This window comes from Oncorhynchus tshawytscha, linkage group LG19 (genome assembly GCF_018296145.1).
Source record: "Oncorhynchus tshawytscha isolate Ot180627B linkage group LG19, Otsh_v2.0, whole genome shotgun sequence".
NCBI classification, from domain to species: domain Eukaryota; kingdom Metazoa; phylum Chordata; class Actinopteri; order Salmoniformes; family Salmonidae; genus Oncorhynchus; species Oncorhynchus tshawytscha.
In genome coordinates, this window is record NC_056447.1 from 31,936,548 (window position 1) to 31,960,338 (window position 23,791).

Below are 23,791 nucleotides of genomic sequence, written 5' to 3' on the forward strand. Positions count from 1 at the left end.
TCCAATCACAAACAGCCGGTCGGTGGTGCCCAGGAAGTAGAGACTGGGAAGGTCAACAGTGGTTTTGGTTAGGGTAGGGAGCAGCTCAGACCACAATTCTGGGAAAGAGAGAGAGAACAAGTGTGTGTACACGTGTGTGTGTGTGTGTGTGTGTTAGGTGGTTCAATGCTGTTATTCATTAGACTGCAGCTTGCAATTGACCAACTCCACTCACTACCTGAGACAAGACTGTTTGACCTTGCCTGGAGTCACACTGTAGTAGCAGCTTTTCTCCAGTCCTCTGGATGTTCCCCAGGACATAGAGACAGGGGCCCAGGCTTGTGGCCGGAGGGAGGTCATGGGACAGGAACAGGGTGAACTGAAAGTCAGTCAGAGGCAGAAAGGAGACAACCTGCAGCGGAGCACACACACACACACCTATGGTTGGACAGAGTTCAACTCGAGTTCACTATTTGTCATTTTAGTGCACACATTTTTTTGTTATCGCGATTAATCACATTGTCTGAAAGTGTTAAATAGACTGAAAACATCCAAAATACATCATGCATACAGCTAAAAACCACAATGCGATGTCCAAACAAGTTAACATTGAGGTTAAAGAACGTGTGTTTTATCAATTTACCTGATTTTGCTGTTGCTTTGGACAAAATCAAGACATCAATATTCTTGTAATGCTTTTTGTATAAAAAATGTACTTGTGTGTAGGCAAAAGGTAGACATTTGTAGAGCCACAAGCTTGATGTGGCCATTGCATGCTATGAAGGGGTTGTACCTAAAGGAGGCCAGTTTAACTCCCAGACCCTCTTGGCCCATTGCCTGTAGCCCCCAATGAGGTAGAGGTAGTTGAATAGAATCACTGCAGTGAAGCACCACTTATCAGCCATGAAGGGGAGCTCTGTTATTGGATGCCAGTCACCGGTGACCTCTGACCCATCCAGGGTGAAGAGGTGGCGGCCGGCTTCTGGGTCGTTCCAGGAGGTCAGGTTCTCCTTCCTCATGCTGCAGAGCCAGAGCTCACCCTGCTACCTCAGAGAGGTCAGTTCAGCCCTGCCTTCACCCGGCAGACACCTGGCAATGCATTCACAATATGAATAAACAGTTTAATTGAAAGGAGAGTTCACTCCTTGCAATTTAAGATTGTTTATTTGGTGTGGAACTTGAAACCCATCAAGTAGGCTGATTGAGGTTAGGTATGGGGGGAATGGGGGTACAGTATGTCATGCTGCACCTGGTGAGGTTAGGCAGCTCCAGCAGGTGCCTGCTGAGGTAGAAGAACACAGTCGTCTCCAGCTCAGTACAGCAGATGTCCCGGGCTAGACCCAGGTAGGACAGGCAGGTGTCTGGGGTTAGAACACCTGACAGGGCCAAAAGGCACTGCGACACCAAGGTCTCAGCCAGCAGGTAGCTGCCCACCTCCAGAGTCAGACAGAAAGAGAGCATTGCCACATTAGAAACATTACAACCTTACAAACAATAAATTGCTGGTGCTGTGTGTGATGTGCCAGCCTGGGCCAGATGAATTTCCATGAATGGAAAATGAAGTATGATATATGAGGAATAATACCCACTTAGATGTGTTCTCCCAGCTCCTCCTGAGGAACGCTGAAGTCATTCCAGAAGCAGAACTCTAGAAGGGAGTGGAAGACTGAGAAGGGAATGTGGTCCAGGAGAATCAGGCTCTCTGAGGTCTCTCTCATACTGGACTGGGACATGGCTCTGAAGTACTCATTACAGTCAGACAGACGACCCAGGCTTACCTTATACACAGAGATGGAAGGTTAGCGTTGTCATTATGTCAAGCTATGGAAAAATGCTGCAAAGTCTGATGGGACACTCTACATAATGGAGAAGTGAGCGTTACCATTTCTAAAGGCAATGCAGGGATGATGTGATGACATACAGTAGCTGTTAACCTACGTGGAAGGTATGTGTGCTGGTCTGCACTGTAACCATGGTTCCGCTTCCATCTCCATAGGTATGATATGCGTCATTGGTCTGCAACTCCTCTGACACCCTGTCCTTCACCTGATGATGTCAGCCAGGTGTGTGGCACCGAGAAGGGCGTTCGCCACACCCTCTCTAAAGCATACTTCTACCACCCGCTGAACCACAGCAGCACAACTGTTACACACTGTCTGAGAAGACTCATCATACTGAGGAGACGAGATTCTTTACTAAGGGTGCGGTCGTAAATTGCCTACAGTGTGTCAGAGTGCTCTCTGGGTCGTTGGTAAATTCAGAGGGTTGTCAGATTGTCTGTTCGTAAATTGAGCATTTCGGAGCACAAACTGGGCGCTCTGGCCGAGGAATAGGGTTGATCCGAGCATTGACCTCACGACAGTCAAGTGCCCAAGGTAACTGGCTAAAGTTGGTTAGCTCGCTAGCTACTTCGACACAAATGAGAGAACACCGTACTCTATTTTATTCTCCTTAGTAGATCTGGTTAGGCTATTTTCATGTTTAGATTGTTAGTGACAAACTGTGCTGCTGGGAACAATTTAATTGCATTTTTACTGACACCAGTCATATTCAACAGGTGTTGAGCGTTCATAAATTCATCAGATATTCTGCACTCTGGCACACTCAGACGAGAGTGCGCAGAAATCAGAGCAGCTAGCCAGAGTTGAATTTACAAATGCACCCTAATATTAAAAAGGGACCTACCTCAATCTCTTGTACAGAACTTTCTCTTAAAACAGTGTTGGGACTTGTCAAAAATCTGTATAATATTTTAAAGAATTATGTAATACTTTTGTACAATTATGCTAATATTGTAGTCATATTTGTCACAGGAAGAGAAACGGGCCTACACTAGACACCAACTGTGAGAAACAGATATTTAACCTCAGATCCTGGAAACATTGAACAACATCCTGCTAGAGTGAACAAGGAGAAGCGCTAACATTATACAGAAACAATCCAGAGCACGATGGAAAATGAACAGACACTCCAGGGTCCTAACAAACATGTATCTCCTTGATAGGTAGCAGCTCAGAGTAACTTGTCTGATAAGTTACAGACCAGCAGCTATAAGACTGGCCTGAACACCACACACCAGTGGATACGCAACAGAACAAATGGCAAGAAATACAATTGGCCTCCAGCAACTGTTGCTTGGACCCCTAAAAATGACATCCCAAACTTGCATAAATCCAGCTTTGATCCCCATGTGAGAGCAGAGTGAGCAGACAGTCAGTTATATACCCGCATTGGAACTCTGTACAGGAAAACAGCTCTACAGGACTGATTTTAGGCCTCATGGGGGATTCGTGCTTATTCTAAATCATGCCCTAGCTCCTCCCCATATCCCCTACCTTCTATGCACTGGAAATGAGGAACAGATAAGTGATACAGTGAAACTCCCAGCTCATAAGAGGTGCAGCTATTGGCATATTGAATATCTATCCAATTCTTGCAGACTGACATGAAGTGCCATGAAGCCAGGGATCGATTTGAAATGGACCAAGTCTGCAAGTTAGAAATAGGACTTCCCAAAATCTGCTATGAATTGTCTCATTAGGGGGAGCTTCCGTTCCTGAAAATGTATTTTCTACAGTATAGATTTGAGATTAAAATAACTTGCCATAACATTAGATTTCATTTCTAATCATCAATAAATGAAGACATATTCAATCAGGTATCAAGCATGTTTATTTGCAGTTCAGTTATACTTACACAGCAGCTGCAAGAACATCAAAGTGTTTTGGACAGGCTTGATGTGCAATGAAAGAAAGTTACTTAATTTAGCTAGTTGACGAGACACTGGCTTCTATACTAGGCAGTTTCATATTCTCGGAAATCGAACATTGGCCTACATCCACAACATATATTCTAACATTATACAAAAGGGTAAACTCACAGGTCCACCTTTATTATAACTCACATCAAAACAAAGAGCACTTCACTGGGCAAAAAATATAACAAATAAATAACAAATTATACTGAAAAACATTTCCATGTGTTCAAATGATTGCCATTGGAGAAAAAAAAAACACCATGATCCCATTTTCAAAATCTTTGGATCTGAATTCCAAAAGCATGCAGATAGTCCATTTGGTTTCTAATAATGTTGGGCAGGCAGACACGCACAGGAGCCAAATGCACATTTAAATAAGATACAACATCTGTTGTTCAAAGTCATGGACAGCTTTCTTTAATCATTGTGGTTCTTGGTCAGAAATGGAAAAGGACAAACATCCAAACCTTGGGCAGAGTCAAACCGTGACAGACAGTTCTATACCAGTTTACTAGTAATGGAACAGCTTTAGAATGAAATGGTAAACCTAGTCAGAATGCAATGACATCAAAGCCAGACAAAAGCTATATATATAGTTTTTTTCATAAACTGCTCTCTTCTGAGAGGTTGTGCAATAAGCTGTTAATGTCTATAACCAAAAAAAATGTTCCTTTTTTAAATCATTTAGTTTCAGGTCTACATTTGCTCATTTATCATTCAAAGTGTAAAATGACCCCCATTGTTGTGAAGAGGTAGAATGACACAAAACACTTGTGCCAGGAGGTGAAATGCGACACCTCCTGGCAGCCATGTTGGAAGACCACCACATCAATTCTTCTGACAACTGAGTGGCAACCCCAAGCTGAATGATAAGTGCCTAAACCTACTTGGTTCATCACCATGGTCAATTTCTGTGCCGTAATTGGCAGCCAAGACATTGTAGCTGAGAAAACAAATTGCCTTGCTAAGAAACAATTGGCAGTGCAATGTGCATGCTCACAAACAGCCAGCAGGCTGCACCATTCTTCCACCACAGTGACTGACTTCCAACATGGCGCCTGGCATGATTGCTAAGTGATTTCTGACAACTGCAACCGCTCTATATATAGTTCAACTAGAGAAAATGCTAAAACAGACAGGTCATACATGGGGTTTAAGCCCAATTCAATCAGATCCAGTCATAGAGAAAGGTCAAAAACAACATCCTGCTTAAGAACATATTTGACTTACTATGCAATGGAGCTTGTTGTTTTCTTACTAGTTCTGAATGAATAGGGCCAAGAGTCCAGATTTCCCTACTGCACTACAAAGAAACAGAACTCCAGTATGAACAGAGTTGTGCTATGCAGCTTGATTCTCTGCCATGCTGTATTGTGTCCATGCATAGAACAGGCATTTAACAAACAAGTCAAGGAAAAAGAAAAAAGACGGCACAAAATGAGCATATATCGACCCTGAAGTCAAGGGCGTTCTGAAGTTCAACAACAATTAAATGACGAGGTGGGGTAAAGAAAGAAGCAGAGTTGAAAGACTAAAATAAAAGCACGTGACTACAGGGTTTGAAACATAAATGTGTGGAACCAGTAGATCGTAAGTAATGGAAACAAATAACATGCTTTTTTTTGCTGTGCATTTTCACAGAATTTCACATTTCATAGTAGGGGAAGATAAGTGCATTTTGTTGGAGTGCAGCTGAGTCCCTGCTTCACTGTTACTTGTCGCAGTCAGAGCAACGTATTGGATGCTACTAGATGGAAAGATACTAGATGGATGGGGTCCTGGTATATTAGAAACATCAAGTTCAAACAATAGATCATTTTGTAAAAATCCACCTAAGACTCTTCAGTGGACGTTTACCCCTCATATTTGGTTTGGTTTCAACACTTAACACATATGCCTAGCTAACTACGTTTCTGCATCAGGACAAGTTGCGTACAGGAAGAATCAGCAGATATAAAAATTACAGTACATTCCATTGAAGTCAATCTGTTCTTTTAGCGATTTAGGAAAATAACTTTTTCTGCTTGAAGTAGGCATCAAATCGTGACTGGGCATAGTCCTGAAAACGACAGAGATCAAATGAACAGGTGTAAACTTCAAGAGGGATCGTGCGTTTTAGAAGCACTATTTAGCCAGGTCATAGAACAAATCGCTCGGCAAATAAACAAGAGTGACAGGGAAGAGTGACCACTAAACACCTGCAATGTCACGTGAATGACAATCAATGTTCCAGTACGCTGAAGCTCTACTGGATCCTTTCATTCTAGTGAGGTGAAGTCTCTCACCAGGTGAAGTAAAGTCTACTAATGTACTTACCATGTAGCCAAACTCGATCTTGGATATCCTGGCTTGAATGATAGACCACAGGCCCCAGAGGAAGTGAGATGCCATGGCGAATCTGTGGGAAAATCATTCATCCCTAGATTAACTGCCAACAGACTGGCTACTTACTGTACATGTGGATACAGTAGCATTGAATAGTTCATACCAAAATCAACACTGATTAGACATTTTCAAAAGTAAGTACCACATTGGTAGTGGTAAAGGTGACTTTTCCCTCTTATGTAAAGCTCTAGGTGGAAAAGCAATATAAATTCAATCATTTATGATTATTGTTACAAAACAGAGCACATATTGTAGACTCCTTTTAAGACAATAATACAATTAAAAAATATATATATTTGATTTAGGAGTGAACTGTCCTTTTTGGATTCATCTGTGGTAGAAGTCTGTGTCCTACCGATTGGCTTCGACCAGCAAGTCTTGCTCTATACGAGCTTGGTCCTCGTGCATGGTGCTCTCTGAATAGCCTCCTGTCTCCTCCAGGTAGTTACGGATGAAATGCAGCTGCAGAGAAACACATTCGCTCAGAGATGAGGGACACCACATAGACTTCATCTATAAATGGAATTCCCTGGCTTGTATCATTAACTTACAAATAATGCATTTGCAATTGCGTCATTGTATTAGACCAGCTGACTTCATGAGTTCTGGAAATGTGCATGCATAGTTTTGTTTCAACTAGACAATGTGGTCAGAAAAACAGTTATCTATAAGACTGGACAGACAAACATTATGTCCCACACTGAGGAAAAATAGATACACACTGAGGCTACTGGTGTGGTTGGTAAAGAAAGTTACACTAGCTATAATGTGTTTATTAGAATAATGATGTAAGATTGGGATACCAACAGTGAACGTGACATGTGCTCACTGGAAGGATTTCTGTGGTGGACTCATGAACATGTTATAGTGACTGATGACCGATAATGGGTGTGTTTGACTGTAGACAGTTAACGATTGAAGTCGGGGGAGGTGCATCTGCGACAGATGAAAGTCAGACATTGTAGTGGTTTTCCAATAGCAAGGCTCATAACAAGGCAGTGTTAATATAGCTGCTATTGTTTAAAGGGTTTTCTTTATTAATATTGTAATACATGTTTCTATATCACACACTCACAAACTGAAAATGTATGTGTACAATTAATTGGTTAGAGAGAGATCTTGAATATCACTTTAATTTGTATCCCCTGTAGCTTTAGAATCGCAGCAAAAGTTGGTTCCTGTTTTAGTCAGGTCATGGTCGCGTTGGTCAACCAAAAACAACCTAATTATCCATTGACAAATAGTGCCTCTCACTAGCCCGTCAATGGCTGCATGGTGAAGATGGTGAGAAGCAACTGCAGCAACTTCATAAACTACATGACCTTTGATTACGATTTTTTAAACAAAAAAAAAACATGCAGTTGACATGTAGTTGCAAGTCAGACAATTTTTATCCCCATAATACAACACACTTTTAAAAGTGGTGACTAATGATGGTAACAGACTAGACAAAATGGATCCACTCGAACGCGCCCATTGATCTAGAAATGATCACTTATTAACTGTATTCCCTTGTATGGATGCTAACCTTTGCATCACACTACTACCAGAAGAAAAGTCAAGAGACAGAAACTTCATACTGATAGTTCATAGGGAGAAAAGGGAGTGTGATAATGGGGAGAAGTATGCATGAGAGAAAGTGGCTGAGTCCAAATACCCACACTTGCATCCTAAATAGTAGGCCGTTTGAGTATGCAAAAAATAACATTTAATAGTATTCCACATTTAGAAATCGAGCATACTTTAAATGCCTGGATGTCATACTCATTTTGGCTTTGACAACAGCTGATCAGTTAGATGTGGGCAAACAACGCAATTACACATGACATTCTCAGTATGTGAAAACAGAATTTTATAGTACGTGAATTTTCTTAAAATCGAGTATGGTTTAAATGCCAGGATGATAGAATTTTGGCTCTTCATCTTGTAAAATTTGATGCACACTTTTCCACAATGCATTGGAAGAGGTGGGCTGCGAGTGATAGACCTTAGTTATCTTTATTTAGCCAAACAACAAAACTATGCTACTTAATTGGGAAGATGCCGAATAGCAAAGCTTCTGCGGTTGTGTTCAAATGAAGTTGTTTTTGTTCTCCTTAAAATTATCACAGATCTTTCATTGTAGGCTACATCTTTCATCGTAGGCTACATCTTTGAAAAAACTTTTTTTTTTTAACCCGAAGTGGATTTCTGTTTTCTCATTTAAAAAAGTGTTTCTTGTTCTCTTTACCTTTGCCAGAGCTTTTAAACTAAATGCAAAACCATATTTTGATTTCTGAATGTGTTGGCACGGGGACTCGGCTGCGTTGTTGATGTCATGTTAAATCAGGCCTTTTGATTTGAACCCATGTAATTATTTAAATTTATGGATCAAGCCTTGGCAATCATTCTGAACCATTAATCAGTGCTTTAGTTTATTATGTTGATGTCCAGTGGTTCTGAATTAGCGCATCACCTGACCGTCCACATTTCTGTGCAGTAGCCTTTTGATTTGAACATTTAAAAAGTGTGTGAACAAAGCAATTGTATTTATATATGTTACAGCACTTTGGTTTCACTAATAAATCATGTTGAAATGGAACCAAATTATTGGTTTCTGTCTTCAGTTATTGGATAGATGGGCTATGGTATAGGTTGAACATGATGCCAATAACCAGCCTGGGTGGGAATATAACTCTTCCTATTCTATTCAGAGAATAGAGAAATTTAGTGAATTTGGAAATGAGCTATTATCAGACTGGTTAATGCGATGCATGTCTGTCAAATTTGAAAAAAAAAATCCACCCGTACTCTGCCCTAGCGCACCCACTCAACCAGTCACCAACCAATATTACGTTACGACCATGGCATACTGCATACTTTTTACAAAACAGTATGTACTAAATAGTATGTAACGACGAGTACATAGTATGCAGTACGCCAGCATGGGTATTCGGACACAACCACTGTGTTTGCATAGATATGTTAGAGGGCATTTTGATATAGGTGTGGTAGAGGTTGTAGTCACCTGTTGTTCTCTGCTGGGGTAGTTGTCAGGTGTACACTTGTAGAAGGGCCACTGGTTGTATGTGTAGTCATAGCACCACTCACAGAAGTGGTTCCCAAAGTCAAAACCCCTAAACAAACAAACACATTGCAGCACAATCTAAGACGACAATCAAAGAAAGAGACAATCGCCACTACATATGGATAATATAATACTTAGATCTGTCCCTTTTACTGTTAGAGACATACAGTTGAATTCAGAAGTTTACATACACCTTAGCCAAATACATTAAAACTCAGTTTTTCACAATTCCTGACATTTAATCCAAGTAAAAATCCCCTCTGTTAGGAACACCACTTTATTTTAAGAATGTGAAATGTCAGAATAATAGTAGAGATAATGATTTATTTCAGCTTTTATTTCTTCCATCACATTACCAGTGGGTCAGAAGTTTACATACAGTCAATTAGTATTTAGTAGCATTGCCTTTAAATTGTTTAACTTGGGTCAAATGTGTCGAGTAATCTTCCACAAGCTTCCCACAATAAGTTGGGTGAATTTTGGCCCATTCTTCCTGACAGAGCTGGTGTAACTGAGTCAGGTTTGTAGGCCTCCTCGCTCGCTCACACACGCTTTTTCAGTTCGGCCCACACATTTTCTATAGAATTCAGGTCGGGGCTTTGTGATGGCCACTCCAATACCTCAACTTAGTTGTCCTAAAGCCATTTTGCCACAACTTTGGAAGTATGCTTGGGGTCATTGTTCATTTGGAAGACCCATTTGTGACCAAGCTTTAACTTCCTGACTGATGTCTTGAGATGTTGCTTCAATATATACACATCATTTCCCTCCCTCATGATGCCACCTATTTTGTGAAGTGCACCAGTCCCTCCTGCAACAAAGCACCCCCACAACATGATGCTGCCACCCCCGGGCTTCACAGTTGGGATGGTGTTCTTCAGCTTGCAAGCTTCCCCCTTTTTCCTCCAAACATAACGATGGTCATTATGGCCAAACAGTTCTATTTTTGTTTCATCAGACCAGAGGACATTTCTCCAAAAAGTACGATCTTTGTCCCCATGTGCAGTTGCAAACCGTAGTCTGGTTTTCTTATGGTGGTTTTGGAGCAGTGGCTTCTTCCTTGCTGAGGGGCCTTTCAGGTTATGTCGATCTAGGACTCGTTTTACTGTGGATATAGATACTTTTGTACCAGTTTCCTCCAGCATCCTGTGTAGTTGTAGCTGAGAGTGTGTGTGGTCACAACTAAAACTACAGGTGTAAGAGTTGAGTGTGTATGTACACAAAAGGCCTTTACCTGTAGTTGTAGCTGCTGTACTCAAAGTCTATGAGCATGAGTTTCCCAGTGGAGGTGTGGTCTCTGTCCTCCAGCATCAAAATGTTACCTGAGGACAAGAGACAGGAGGTTACAACACTCCCACTTCCTCCTCCAGAGTTAAATATGACTGTACATTCACAGTGTGTCCTGATGTGCACTTCAGGAATCAACTGCATGTATACATAGGCAATCTACAGCCACCACCTGTACCATGTACTCTATTGGTTTGCACCTGCCTGTGGGTGTTGCATATGAATGTGTTCAGTCTCTAAAAATAGATACCCTCCACCCCTTCTTTCTCCAACTTCGTTAATATCCTGTCCTTTCAGGAAGTGACGGACATCCACTGTTGAGCCAGGGGGAGGGTCAAGCAGCCCAAATTAGAGGTAAATATGGTTAGAGGGGAGCGAGGGTGATGGGTAGAGAGAGTGAAGGGAAGAGAGCACAAAGATAGACCTTTACCTTCTTGCACATCATTATGACAGAACACCACTGGAGATGGGGTCGCTGACAACAACACTCTGTCAGAGAGGGAGAGAGAACATTACATTAATGTATTATGTACACACTTCAACTTTCAGTGAACTTTAAGTGGCAGAGGTTATGGTACATGTCAACAGCTCATAGGTTATCACTCTGTACAATATCAAAAAATATATGTTTTATTGTAGACAAAGACAGACTACAGAATTACAAAACACACATTCCCTTTACTATTTGGTAGACCTGATTACTCCCTTCACGATTTCAAGTGCATGATCATGACGGTAGAGTAGTTATGGGAAGCAATGAGTACTGGACACCATGACATAGCAGAGGAGTAACTATTTAGTTGGATTGTGCAATAATGGCATGTCATGCATGCCTCTGACTCTCCAAGGGTAGCTCAATAGGAAATGAACTGAGCAAAAGTAAAATACGCGATTGTAATATTTGTGATTGAATGAGCAGCCATGTTCAGAATGCAGGTTCTGTAAGATATGTTGATCTATGCTCCTGATATAGTCACAGGTAGATATACAGAAGAGTCTCAACCACACTAACATTAGCCAACTGTGCAGTGCCTGTAGGTTTAGATGCAGTGCCAGCCAGTGACAAATGTGTTGCTGTTTTGGCTCTGTTCTCCAGCACTTTCGTTTGAAATGATACAATGACTATGAGGTTATAGTACAGATGGATTAAACTCTAAAATTACATCTATTTAGATATTACAGCACTTTTTGTACATAGTCCCTCCCCCATTTTAGGGGACCAAAAGTATTGGAAGAAATTCACTTATGTAGGTATTAAAGTAGTAAGTTTGTGACACTAAAAACTTGTTGGATCCATTTGCTGTTTTTTTTGGGTTGCTTTTGAGATTATTTTGTGCCCAACAGAAATTAATGGTAAATAATGTATTGTGTCATTTTGGAATCACTTTTATTGTAAATAATAGAATATGTTTCTAAACACTTCCACATTAATGTGGATGCTACCATGATTACAGATAGCCCTGAATGAGTGAGGATGCTGGAGGGGTATGATATCTGTAAATAATGTATCATTTCAAATCAAGTGCTGGAGTACAGAGCCAAAACAACAACAAATTGTCACTGACTCAATAATTACTGAGGGCACTGTATGTGGTAACACTTTCAGTAACTCTACAACAATTACAAAGCAATTCGTAGCTAGCACAATGACATGTAGATACACCACTAATGATATAACAAAGCTGTACAGATGCGCATAATATTGGTCCAGGTTGCTACCCATCCCGGATCCGGGATCGTGACTACGGCTCAAGATCATTAGCATAACGCAAAATGCGAAAAAATATTCTTAGACATATTTAACCTCCACAAGTCCAATAGCTCAAATGAAAGATAAACACCTTGTTCATCTACCCAGCAAGTCAGATTTCTAAAATGTTTTACGGCGAAAACATAGCACACATTTATATTAGACCACCACCGAAACAAAAGGCAAGCGGCGGCCATTTTGTCCCAGAAAATATCAAATTTAAAAGTAGGATTAAAAAATAAATAATTCACTAACCTTTTGAAAATCTTCATCAGATGACAGTAATATTACATGTTACACAGTACATTTTTTTTTTTTCAATAATATGCCATTAATATCCATAAATCTCTGTTTACAATGACGACATTTCAAAAATGCTACTCAAAATGTCCGGAGAAATTATGATAGCTCCGACAGATAACGTCAGATAACAAGCAATAAACATGACTAAATATACATGTTCTACATATAGTTACAAAGATACACTTCTTCTTAATACAACCGCTGTGTTACATTTATTTTTAACGTTACAGAATTCGTTCACTAGTCTATGCTATGAGTCGGCGCTCAGATATTAGCAGTGTCTCCTCTACGTTTGGAGTCCACAGAAACCCAAAATAACCACATAAATATTCCCTTACCTTTGATGTTCTTCGATCAGAATACGTAGAAGGAGTCATACTTACCCAATACATCGTTTGGTTTCAAGTTGTGCGTCTTTGTATTAGCATATGCTAACAGCTTCAGCTGAAATGCACCCAAAATAACTTCTGCTCCTTCTGGTCCCGCACTCTTGCGCATCAAAACTTCAAAATGACATATTATATGTCGACTAAACTGGTCAAACTAAGTGCAGAATCGAGCAAAATGATGTTTTTATCATGTAAAACAATGATAATCGCGAACAAACGAACCGGCTTCAACTGGTGTCTATTGGAAAAGAACGTTCTCCAAATCGGCCGCGCGCAATAGAGTGCATGTATTTGAGAGTGACCCGGGCATTTTCGCCCGCCAAAGGATGAGGGAGCGCGAAATTCAAACAATGAACGTGCCAATTGAAAGCAGACATCGCGCTGAACAAATACATACTGTTCCCAGATCGGTAGCTGCCTGGGAAGGGTGGGGGCGATGACGTCAAAGTTGACCCAACTTTTCTCTTGACAAGAGAGAGTTTGGGAGAAAGGCTGCCCTGAGAGTTCTGCTTTACATACAGACATAATTTAAACGGTTTTAGAAACTTTAGAGTGTTTTCTATTCAATTATTATTATTATATGCATATATTAGCAATTTTGGGAAAAAATATTTTCAGTTTACTATGGGCACGCACTTCCTCCAAAGGGGGCAGTATTCAGCCATAAGCTCAAGAGGTTAAGCATGTGATAAAATGTGACTGATCGCTTGAATGCACCTTGACGTAGTATAAAACTACATGAATGTGAGCCATCATTATTATTAGAGCAGGCGACCTTGAGGTGTGTAGGGGACTGGCTGCCAGACAGTAAGGGCACACCATAGACTTAGATAGACATCCCTAGTGCCCAAAAGCACATTTGAGCATGGGCAGCGCCGAAGCACCATTGAGTTTCAACATTTTGAAGTAGTTAACTCAGTGGGACTTCCTATGGGTTACGGAAGGTTCAAATAATTCCATTCAAGTCATTGGGAAGGATCAGCCATTAAATTACACTTGAGAGCAAACATTCCATAAACAGCAAGTGGCAATAATCACCAATCTTTGCCTTATACCTGTTCAAACAACACACTCTGGAGAGGTATACTACAGAGCAATCTACTAAGAATTTTATAAAGCTATCCAGCTTCAGTTAGCTTCACATTCCAGGTCAAGCTTTATCCGTACTACGACGGTGAATATTGCTCGTCCAGTTTCCGCTAACTCTAGCAGGCTTGTAACTGTGCATCTCGCACATGGCTTGTGAAAGGCCGAACTCTTCATTGAGACAATGCTGAAACGTGAATCCTTGGGCGACTCAGTGCCACATTTTCATTTGTGCCGATATCAAAATGAAAGAAACATTATCTTGCAAAATCAGCAGGCTATGGTGTGAAATAGGCCTTTACGTGCCGTCTTTATTTATTGTTAATGCCGTCTTTGGTGTGCTTATTAATGCACGAGCACCATTTTCCCACTCCTATTGCTCCATCTATCTGTGGAACAGCTTGACGTGTTGTGGTCATAGACATCATCTATAGAAGGGTTTTGGAACCTTAATTTGACTGTTAAACTCATGGGTACACTAGCAAAGGCTACAATCACAAGAAAAACATTGCATTACAAACTAAAGCTATCATACTAAATGTGTGATGTGATTTTTAAAATTATATTAGTAAAATATTTGATCAGTTGTCTTCCTCAAATGAAGGGGATGATGACAATCTTTGCCAGAGGGAGGGCATCTGATTTCATTAGTCCTCAACTTGTGGCTCATTCAGGATAAAATGGAGTTAGCCCTGAGTTAGCCTGCCCATAGGAGGTTAGTTCTGAAGGATTCGTTGCCATAGAAATGTACCTGGCTAAAAGGTGAGCCATTTCGTATGACCGGTTATCTTGAGTTGAACTCAGAGTTGACCAATGTTACCTCACTAACTCCTCAAACCTGGTACATGGTATACCCCTCAGGTGGCATTATGCACCCTTTCAGTTTGTTACCAACTCATAGAAGTAGTAGAAGAAAATGTACTACTTCAAAATGGAGATGGCTTCAATGGTACTGCCCATGCTCTCACAGACGCATAATAGGCCAAATACAAAGTTGCGCCCTTCTCTAACTATCTCTATGGGGCACACACTGCTGGTCTGGGTGTGTGTGGTGTCACAGGAAGCTAAAGTCCAACAGTCTCCTGATAGGGCAGTGTCAGAGAAAGGCACTGGGGGAGAGGTCAACTTTCTAACGGCTGCAGAGAGAGAACTACATATTTATTAGAGAGTAACATGTTTGTTGATGTGAGAGATTGCTCATGTGTATGTGTTTTTGTGTGCAGTTGTGTGAGGTCTATTGTGACATGGATCTACCAACGCTCCCGCCTTCCCTAAACATTCCTGTTTTTCCCACTTTTAGTTCCCCCGCCATAGCATTACTTTCCCCCTTTAGCTCCCCCGCCATAGCATTACTTTCCCCCTTTAGCTCCCCCGCCATAGAATCACTTTCCCCCTTTAGCTCCCCCGCCATAGAATCACTTTCCCCCTTTAGCTCCCCCGCCATAGAATCACTTTCCCCCTTTAGCTCCCCCGCCATAGAATCACTTTCCCCCTTTAGCTCCCCCGCCATAGAATCACTTTCCCCTTTTAGCTCCCCCGCCATAGCATCACTTTCCCCTTTTAGCTCCACCGCCATAGCATTACTTTCCCCTTTTAGCTCCCCCGCCATAGCATTACTTTCCCTGGCCACTCCCACCTCCTCCCATAGCCTTGCTATTCCCAGATATCAACATCTCCCTTGCCAGATCATTGTCCTTTCCAGCCATTCCCTTTCCCAGCATCTCCTGACTCACCGGAGACTCTCCAGCTCTGCCGGGAGGTCGTACTTAATCAGCTTGTTGTATTTCTTGACGTGAGCCTCCCGGGCAAACTTTAAGTTCATCACCTGATCCATGTACCTGAGACAACACCAGACAGAGCATTATTGTGGAAAACAGCTGATGAAAAGTACTACCTGCAAACAGTTACCTCAAATTCAAATCAATACATAATTTTACAGTACTCCTCAGGCAATACTTGGTGTAGGCTTTGACTTAGAGAGAGCAGTTCCATCCTATCCTCACCTGCCAATGGTCCCGAACAGCCACTTGGGTTCCTTGTTAAAGGGCATGACCATCCTATGGAAGCGGGCCATCTTTGAGGCGATCTCAGCGGACAGTTCCGGAACAAAGAGCTGCTCTGTACGCAGGCGGTTGCTCTGGGAGATAAGCACAAAGATACAGGACTTTACACTCATATTCACTTAAAATGTATGGGACATTTCTGCAACATCTGCCCAAAAGTCTGGACCTTTATGGAAAAGAAGGTGCACTCGTCAGTCATAAATCCCAGCGCCGGTTGTCCCCCCTCAATCAGTACAAAGATGCTAACTTAAAACTATCAATTGAGATTGTCAACCTGTATGTTGAGTTCGATATGAGTTTGAGAGACATTTTTATGAACACACGACAAGTGCGTTTGGTAAAATAAACACAGGACAAAAAAGGATATGCAGACATTCCTCTACACACATGGAATGTGAAAGTGAATCTGTATACATTTAGCTCACAGTGAAAAACACGAAGGCAGAGCGATACTTTCAAACACATGGTTGAAACGGACAGTTTGCGAATGTCAAATCTATTCGAGGCTTTGTCAGAAAGTGTAAATAAGAAATGACAAGTAATGTGATGGTCATAGAGAAGACCCGTCAACATCATGCATTCTGGAAGCACTTGTGAATGGATTCCATTTCAAACTGATTGATCAATATAGCGATGCATAGGTATTGCACATTGTTAAACTGATACTGTTTTTAAAGGGGCAGTCTGCTGTTCAAACTATAACAAAGGGTTATTCCCACCACTAATTTGGTAAACAGCAAAGAGATGGGGCTGAAGCAAGGACTGACCATTCATGAGATTATAGTTAACCATGTTGGGGGGTATACGTTTGTTTACAATGATATATAAAAAAAAAAAGAGCTTTTATTTGGGATTCTGATCGGGTACTACAGTTAAACTAAGCTCATGAGGCATTCATAAGTTATACTCAAGTAATTATAAATAAAATACATATATTATTATGGTGGGAGATCAGCTTTAATATTGCAGACAGAATGCATCATTTCCAATCCCCCATATATTTAAAAAAAAATATATATATATACAGTGCTTACAGAAAGTATTCCGATCCATTCCCTTTTTCCAAATTTTGATACATTACAGCATGATTCGAAAATGGATCAAATAAAATACACCTTATGGAACAGCGGGGACTGTGAAGCAACAAACATAAGCATGTGTCTATGCCTACACACAGTAACATATGCACTATACACGTACACATGGATTTTGTATTGTAGATATGTGGTAGTGTTGGAGTAGGGCCCCGAGGGCACAGTGTTTGTGAAATCTGAATGTATTGTAATGTTTTTCAAATAAATGTTGCTGCCCTGGCAGCAGCTAATGGGGATCCATAATAAATACATAACTTTAAACCATTGTATGAGATTCTCCAAAATTGAAATATTCTAGGCATTTATATAAATTCCAGTTGTACTTAATTAAAAGCCTTTTCAAAGTTTCACAGGCAGTTATGAATGTGTGCCTACCTAACACAGCAAAAGTTGCAAGGTCTGGATATTACAATATTTATAGATTTTATTATTCTTGTGTGTGTGCATACCGGCAGGTACTGTTCCAGGCGTCCCTCAGGGAAGATTCCATAGAGCCGTGGTCCCAGGGCTCTCTCCGCCAGGATGGCAAACATCACACTCTCCAAGACCAGAGAATCCACTCCCTGTTCACACACACGAGATGAGTCAGAGACCATTGAAGCAATTCATAGGTTGCTGATGAGGACTGAAGATGTTCTGCTCAGGGACTATGTAATGTTGAGTACATAACAGTAATCTGTATGTTTGATGTAAGGTCTAGCCTTTGCCATGTCTTTCTGTCATGAATCCTTCCCTACCGCAGTGCATTTTTTGTACATAAAGCAAATATGAGAACAGACAATAGGCTTATCTATCCATCTGTCAGTTCTACATGACTAATCTCAACACAGGAATTCTCATCCGGTGTAGATCTACAATGTACATATTGTATATGGAATGTGGCAATGCTTAGCTCATGTGGTGTAGCAATGCTTAGCCCATGTAGCTCAATTGGTAGAGCATTGCACTTACAACGCCAGAATAGTCCGTTTGATTCCCGGGATTACTCAAAAGTAAGCACACATCATGACTAAGTTGCTTTGAATAAACACAAAGGCATTGTTTAATTATAATACGATGTGCAAGCGACACGTCATTTTATTTCTGTATTACTTATTTTGTAGGTTAAGAATGAGCCTCAAAGTTGCACCGTCATGAAAATGCGACGAATTAAGATACAGTGCCTAGCATTGTCTTGCATTAGGAGGAAACCTGGGCCAACCGCACCAGCATATGGTCTCACAAGGGGTCTGAGGATCTCATCTCGGTACCTAATGGCAGTCAGGCTACCTCTGGCGAGCACATGGAGGGCTGTGCGGCCCCCCAAAGAAATGCCACACCATGACTGACCCACTGCCAAACCAGTCATGCCGGAGGATGTTGCAGGCAGCAGAACGTTCTCCACGGCGTCTCCAGACTCTGTCACGTGCTTAGTGTGAACCTGCTTTCATCTGTGAAGAGCACAGGGCGCCAGTAGCAAATTTGCCAATCTTAGTGTTCTCTGGCAAATGCCAAACGTCCTGCACGGTGTTAGGCTGTAAGCACAACCCCTACCTGTGGACGTCGGGCCCTCATAGCACCCTCATGGAGTCTGTTTCTGACCGTTTGAGCAGACACATGCACATTTGTGGCCTGCTGGAGGTCATTTTGCAGGGCTCCTCCTGCTCCTCCTTGCACAAAGGTGGAGGTAGCGGTCCTGCTGCTGGGTTGTTGCCCTCCTACGGCCTCCTCCACATCTCTTGATGTACTGGCCTGTCTCCTGGCAGCGCCTCCATGCTCTGGACACTACGCTGACAGACACAGCAAACCTTCTTGCCACAGCTCGCATTGATGTTCCATCCTGGGTGAGCTGCACTACCTGAGCCACCTGTGTGGGTTGTAGACTCCGTCTCATGCTACCACTAGAGTGAAAGCACCGCCAGCATTCAAAAGTGACCAAAACATCAGCCAGGAAGCATAGGAACTGAGAAGTGGTCTGTGGTCACCACCTGCAGAACCCCTCCTTTATCGGGGGGTGTCTTGCTAAATGCCTATAAATTCCACCTGTTGTCTATTCCATTTGCACAACAGCATGTGAAATTTATTGTCAATCAGTGTTGCTTCCTAAGTGGACAGTTTGATTTCACAGAAGTGTGATTGACGGAGTTACATTGTGTTGTTTAAGTGTTTCCTTTATTTTTTTTGAGCAGTGTATATCGCGCTCAGCCAAGCTCAATAATATATATATATACATATATGTGTATATATATACACACACACACACACACACACACACACACTTAAATGACCACATTTTCATGAATATGATGACAATCTTGAAGCACATTCAAAAGAGCCAGGACATGACCCCAGAAGTATGACTTAGGATAATGTCACTTGCACATCGTCTATTCTTCTCATCTATATATTCTAGGGTAAATGCCAGGGACCTCACGATACTATTGTAATGCGATTCTATATGTATTGCGATGCTATACTATTGAAAATTGATGTTCCAATACAGTGAGCTCCAAAAGTATTGGGACAGTGACACATTTCATTGTTTTGGCTCTGTAAGTGCAGACTGTCAGCTTTGCTTTGAGGGTATTTTTTTACACATATCAGGTGAATCATTTAGAAATTGCAGCACTTTCTGTACATAGTCGATTTAACAGGTGACATCAATAAGGGATCATAGACTGAACATGTGAAAGCTATGTCATAATGTTTTGTATAATCAGTGTGTATGTACAGTAGAAGTCGTTAGTTTACATACACTTAGGTTGGAGTCATTAAAACTCATTTTTCAACCACTCCACAAATGTCTTGTTAACAAACTATAGTTTTGGCAAGTCGGTTAGGACATCTACTTTGTGCATGACAAGTAATTTTCCCACCAATTGTTTACAGACTGATTATTTCACTGTATCACAATTCCAGTGGGTCAGAAGTTTACAAACACTAAGTTGACTGTGCCTTTAAACAGCTTGAAAATTCCAGAAAATTATGTTATGGCTTTAGAAGCTTCTAATAGGATAATTGACACCATTTGAGTCAATTGGAGGTGTACCTGTGGATGTATTTCAAGGCCTACCTTCAAATTCAGTGCCTCTTTGCTTGACATGAGAAAATCAAAAGAAATCAGCCAAGACCTCTGGAAAAAATTGTGGACCTCCACAAGTCTGTACAAACAATAGTACACAAGTATAAACACCAAAGGACCATGCAGCCGTCATACCGCTCAGGAAGGAGATGCGTTCTGTCTCCTAGAGATGAACATACGTTGGTGCGAAAAGGGCCAATCAATCCCAGAACAGCAAAAGACCCTGTAAAGATGGAGGAAACGGGTACAAAAGTATCTATATCCACAGTAAAACGAGTCCTATATCGACATAACCTGAAAGGCCGCTCAGCAAGGAAGAAGCTACTGCCCCAAAACTGACATAAAAAAGACAGACTACAGTTTGCAACTAACTACACATTGGGACAAAGATCGTACTTTTTGGAGAAATGTCCTCTGGTCTGATGAAACAAAAACAAAAATAGAACTGTTTGGCCAATATGACCATCGTTATGTTTGGAGGAAAAAGGGGGAGGCTTGCAAGCCGAAGAACACCATCCCAACCGTGAAGCACAGGGTTGCAGCATCATGTTGTGGGAGTGCTTTGCTGCAGGAGGGACTGGTGCACTTCACAAAATAGATGGCATCGTGAGTAAGGAAAACTATGTGGCTAGATTGAAGCAACATCTCAAGACATCAGTCAGGAAGTTAAAGCTTGGTCACAAATGGGACAATGACCCCAAGCATACTTCCAAAGTTGTGGCAAAATGGCTTAAGGACAACAAAGTCAAGGTATTGGAGTGGCCTTCACAAAGCCCTGACCTCAATCCTATAGAAATGTGTGTGCAGAACTGAAAAAGCATGTGTGAGCAAGGAGGCCTACAAACCTGACTCCGTTACACCAGCTCTGTCAGGAAGAATGGGACAAAATTCACCCAGATTATTTTGGGAAGCTTGTGGAAGGCTACCCGAAATGTTTGACCCAAGTTAAACAGTTTAAAAGCCAATACTACCAAATACTAATTGACTGTATGTAAACTTCTGACCCGGGAAAGTGATGAAAGAAATAAAAGCTTGAATTAAAATCATTTTTTTCAACTATTATTCTGACATTTTAAATTCTTTAAATAAAAGTGGGGATCCTAACTGACTGAAGACAGGGAATTTTTACTAGGATTAAATGTCAGGATTTGTGAAAAACTGAGTTTCAATGTATTTGGCTAAGGTGCATGTAAACGTCCGACTTCAATTGTAATTGTATACAACATTCTGGCTTGTACAGAAACTTGCCAAGTTTTTGCAAAGCTTTAATTCAGACTGTGTTCTAGAAAGCCAGTATCAGCAAGATGTATTTATTTACTTGGCGAATCAAGGCGATTCTAATTCTGATTATAAATTCCCAGTCACTTCAATGTGAACAGGAAGAGTTAAACTAAATCTAGGCTATAGCTAGACAAACTCCATTAGCCATCTGGGACAATTAAATCAAATCAAATCAAATCAAAAAATCAAATCAAATCAAATTATCGGCTTGATTTAAGGTGGCTGACCTGTAGGATGGCCCCATAAACTCGCAACAAGACCCTGCGAGGTTCATCTCCAATAGTGTGGGCATGGTCTGGCAGACTGCACATGAACAGCAGGTTGCTGAGTCCACCACTGTAGACAAACAGAGAGAAAGAGAAATTGGACATTGGATTGTCACGTTCATGTGTGCTAACGTGGACGGTGTGGAGCACAGTACAATACCATATAGGATACTCAAAGTTATGTCAGATAGTGTGGCATTATTTTAAGTGTGTGTTTGAGAGAGAGAGAGAGAGAGAGAGAGAGAGAGAGATTATGATTTGCCTGTGTGAGAAAAAGCCCCAGATCTTTCAATCCTCATCCCAGATTACCTGACAATGCTGATCTGAAAATCTGCCTCGGGAATGCTTTTCCATGACCCGGAAAGGAAGTCTCGACACCAGGCGAACGCCCTGCCTTTCATATCCATGTCCACCACCTCTGTCCGCCCATCCCGGTACGACTCTGCTTCAGAGTCGTCATCACCATTTGCTCCACGGGGACTCGGCGCCCTGAGGTTGCTCTCATTGATGACCAGGGTATCCCCAACATTTTTATTATCCACGGTTGGACCATTGTCAGTCTTCAGAGTGGGAATGTATCTCAAAGTCGCCGTCTTGTCAGATTTGCCAAGCGCCCCTTCGCTGTGACACTCCATCACATTTTGGCCCGACTGCATCGCTGTTTGACTTGGCTGGTTGTAGTTCAGAATGAATTGAGTCCCAACTCGCTGTCAGATTCAGTTAGCTGGCTAAATTAACTTGAATGATCAGACATAGCTAGCTAGTTAACTTGCTACCAATAGCATTGCATAAAAACTGTAAATTAGGCAGTAACAGTTAGAAAACTAACTAGCTAGTTAGGTTAGGTAACTTCAACAAAAATAACTAAAGTTACAGTAGCTAGCTACAAAAATAAAACGGGATGAAAGGATACTGTATTACGTTACCAGTGGTGAGATGTCCACCTTGAAGGCTGGAGAGTAATGTCAAAGATATTTGTAACTAACCTTGTTAGTTTCTAGCTCTTTCTTATAATTGTGGTAATGTCCCCTCGGTAGATTACTGTATGCCACCCGTTAGATACTTTCTCCAGAGATACAGTACTTCATATCTCCGCTTCCTCGTTTTCTGCTGAATTTGACCAGCGTCAGTGTGTCGTCAGCAGCACTCAAAAAGTACTTCCTGGTCACGGAATTTCGGAAACGTTCATAATAAAAGTCTCTCATGTAATAGAAGAGTTCCATTATTAATCTGTATTTATTCATGATATGAAAAATTGTTTAAATGTTTAACATTAAGAAATATTAAATATTGTTGAGTGATATTTTCATTACATTTGGAGTTTAAAACATGTTCCAAGGTCAAATAAATGCCCCCAATGCATACACGGTATATTATACATTGGTTTTTAGAGACAGAAAACTTGTTTAGGTGTTGGGATTATTCACTAGGGTCTGTAGAATCTATATATAATGTTATTTCATGGGACACTTTCTACCCCTCTCTATGACATGTGACCAGGTGAAAGCTATAATCCCTTATTGATGTCACCTGTTAAATTCACTTCAGTGTAGATGAAGGAAGGGGAGGAGACAGGTTAAAGAAGGATGTTTAAGCCTTGAGACATGGGTTGTGTATGTGTGCCATTCAGAGGGTGAATGGGCCAGACAAAATATTGAAGTGTCTTTGAACAGGGTATGGTAGTAGGTGTCCCGTGCACTAGATTGCAACGCTAATGGGTTTTTCACGCTCAACAGTTTCCGGTGTGTATCAATAGTCCACCACCCAAAGGACATCTGGCCAACCCGCAGGCCGGTGGTTGAACACGGGTGATTGATGAAAGAGGACAAAGGAGGCAAATTGTGCAGAGCAACAGACGGGCTACAATTAGTCAACTGACAGTCCAGTACAACATTTGTGTGGGCTAAAGAACGATACAACTGATTTGGAAAAACATTGCCTGGTCTGATGAATCCCGGTTCCCGCTGTTTTTCTCCGATCAGAGGACTAGGTTATGGAAAAAGCATGAGTAAATGCATCCATC

The 23,791-nt window shown here is 41.4% G+C and overlaps 1 protein-coding gene across 6 annotated transcripts; it reads right to left on the bottom strand.

The window, feature by feature from the left end:
- Positions 1-3,633: 3,633 nt before the first annotated feature.
- chkb (choline kinase beta) lies at positions 3,634-22,907 on the bottom strand. Of its 6 annotated transcripts, none has more exons than XM_024379623.1 (12): positions 22,755-22,907; positions 22,078-22,439; positions 21,730-21,838; positions 17,610-17,723; positions 16,007-16,140; positions 15,737-15,841; positions 10,906-10,964; positions 10,423-10,510; positions 9,129-9,237; positions 6,477-6,583; positions 6,053-6,134; positions 3,634-5,795 (listed from the first exon to the last, which is right to left on the bottom strand). In XM_024379623.1, the coding sequence occupies exons 2-12, from the start codon at positions 22,422-22,424 to the stop codon at positions 5,739-5,741; spliced, it is 1,311 nt and encodes a 436-aa protein (XP_024235391.1). In that variant the 5' UTR covers positions 22,425-22,439; positions 22,755-22,907; the 3' UTR covers positions 3,634-5,738. The 6 variants fall into 6 exon arrangements, with proteins under 6 accessions (XP_024235391.1, XP_024235390.1, XP_024235389.1 ...); XM_024379622.2 differs by having other exon boundaries at positions 22,695-22,906; XM_024379621.2 differs by having other exon boundaries at positions 22,078-22,475; positions 22,695-22,906.
- Between the last annotated feature and the right edge of the window lie 884 nt (positions 22,908-23,791).

Excerpts from the sequence above, each read along its gene's own strand:
- chkb (XM_024379623.1), bottom strand. The coding sequence starts at position 22,424 with ATGCAGTCGGGCCAAAATGTGATGGAGTGTCACAGCGAAGGGGCGCTT. Across the intron at positions 6,584-9,128 it reads ACCCCAGCAGAGAACAACAG|CTGCATTTCATCCGTAACTA; the intron begins GTGACTACAACC and ends GTTTCTCTGCAG. Across the intron at positions 6,135-6,476 it reads TTGCTGGTCGAAGCCAATCG|ATTCGCCATGGCATCTCACT; the intron begins GTAGGACACAGA and ends ATTTTCCCACAG.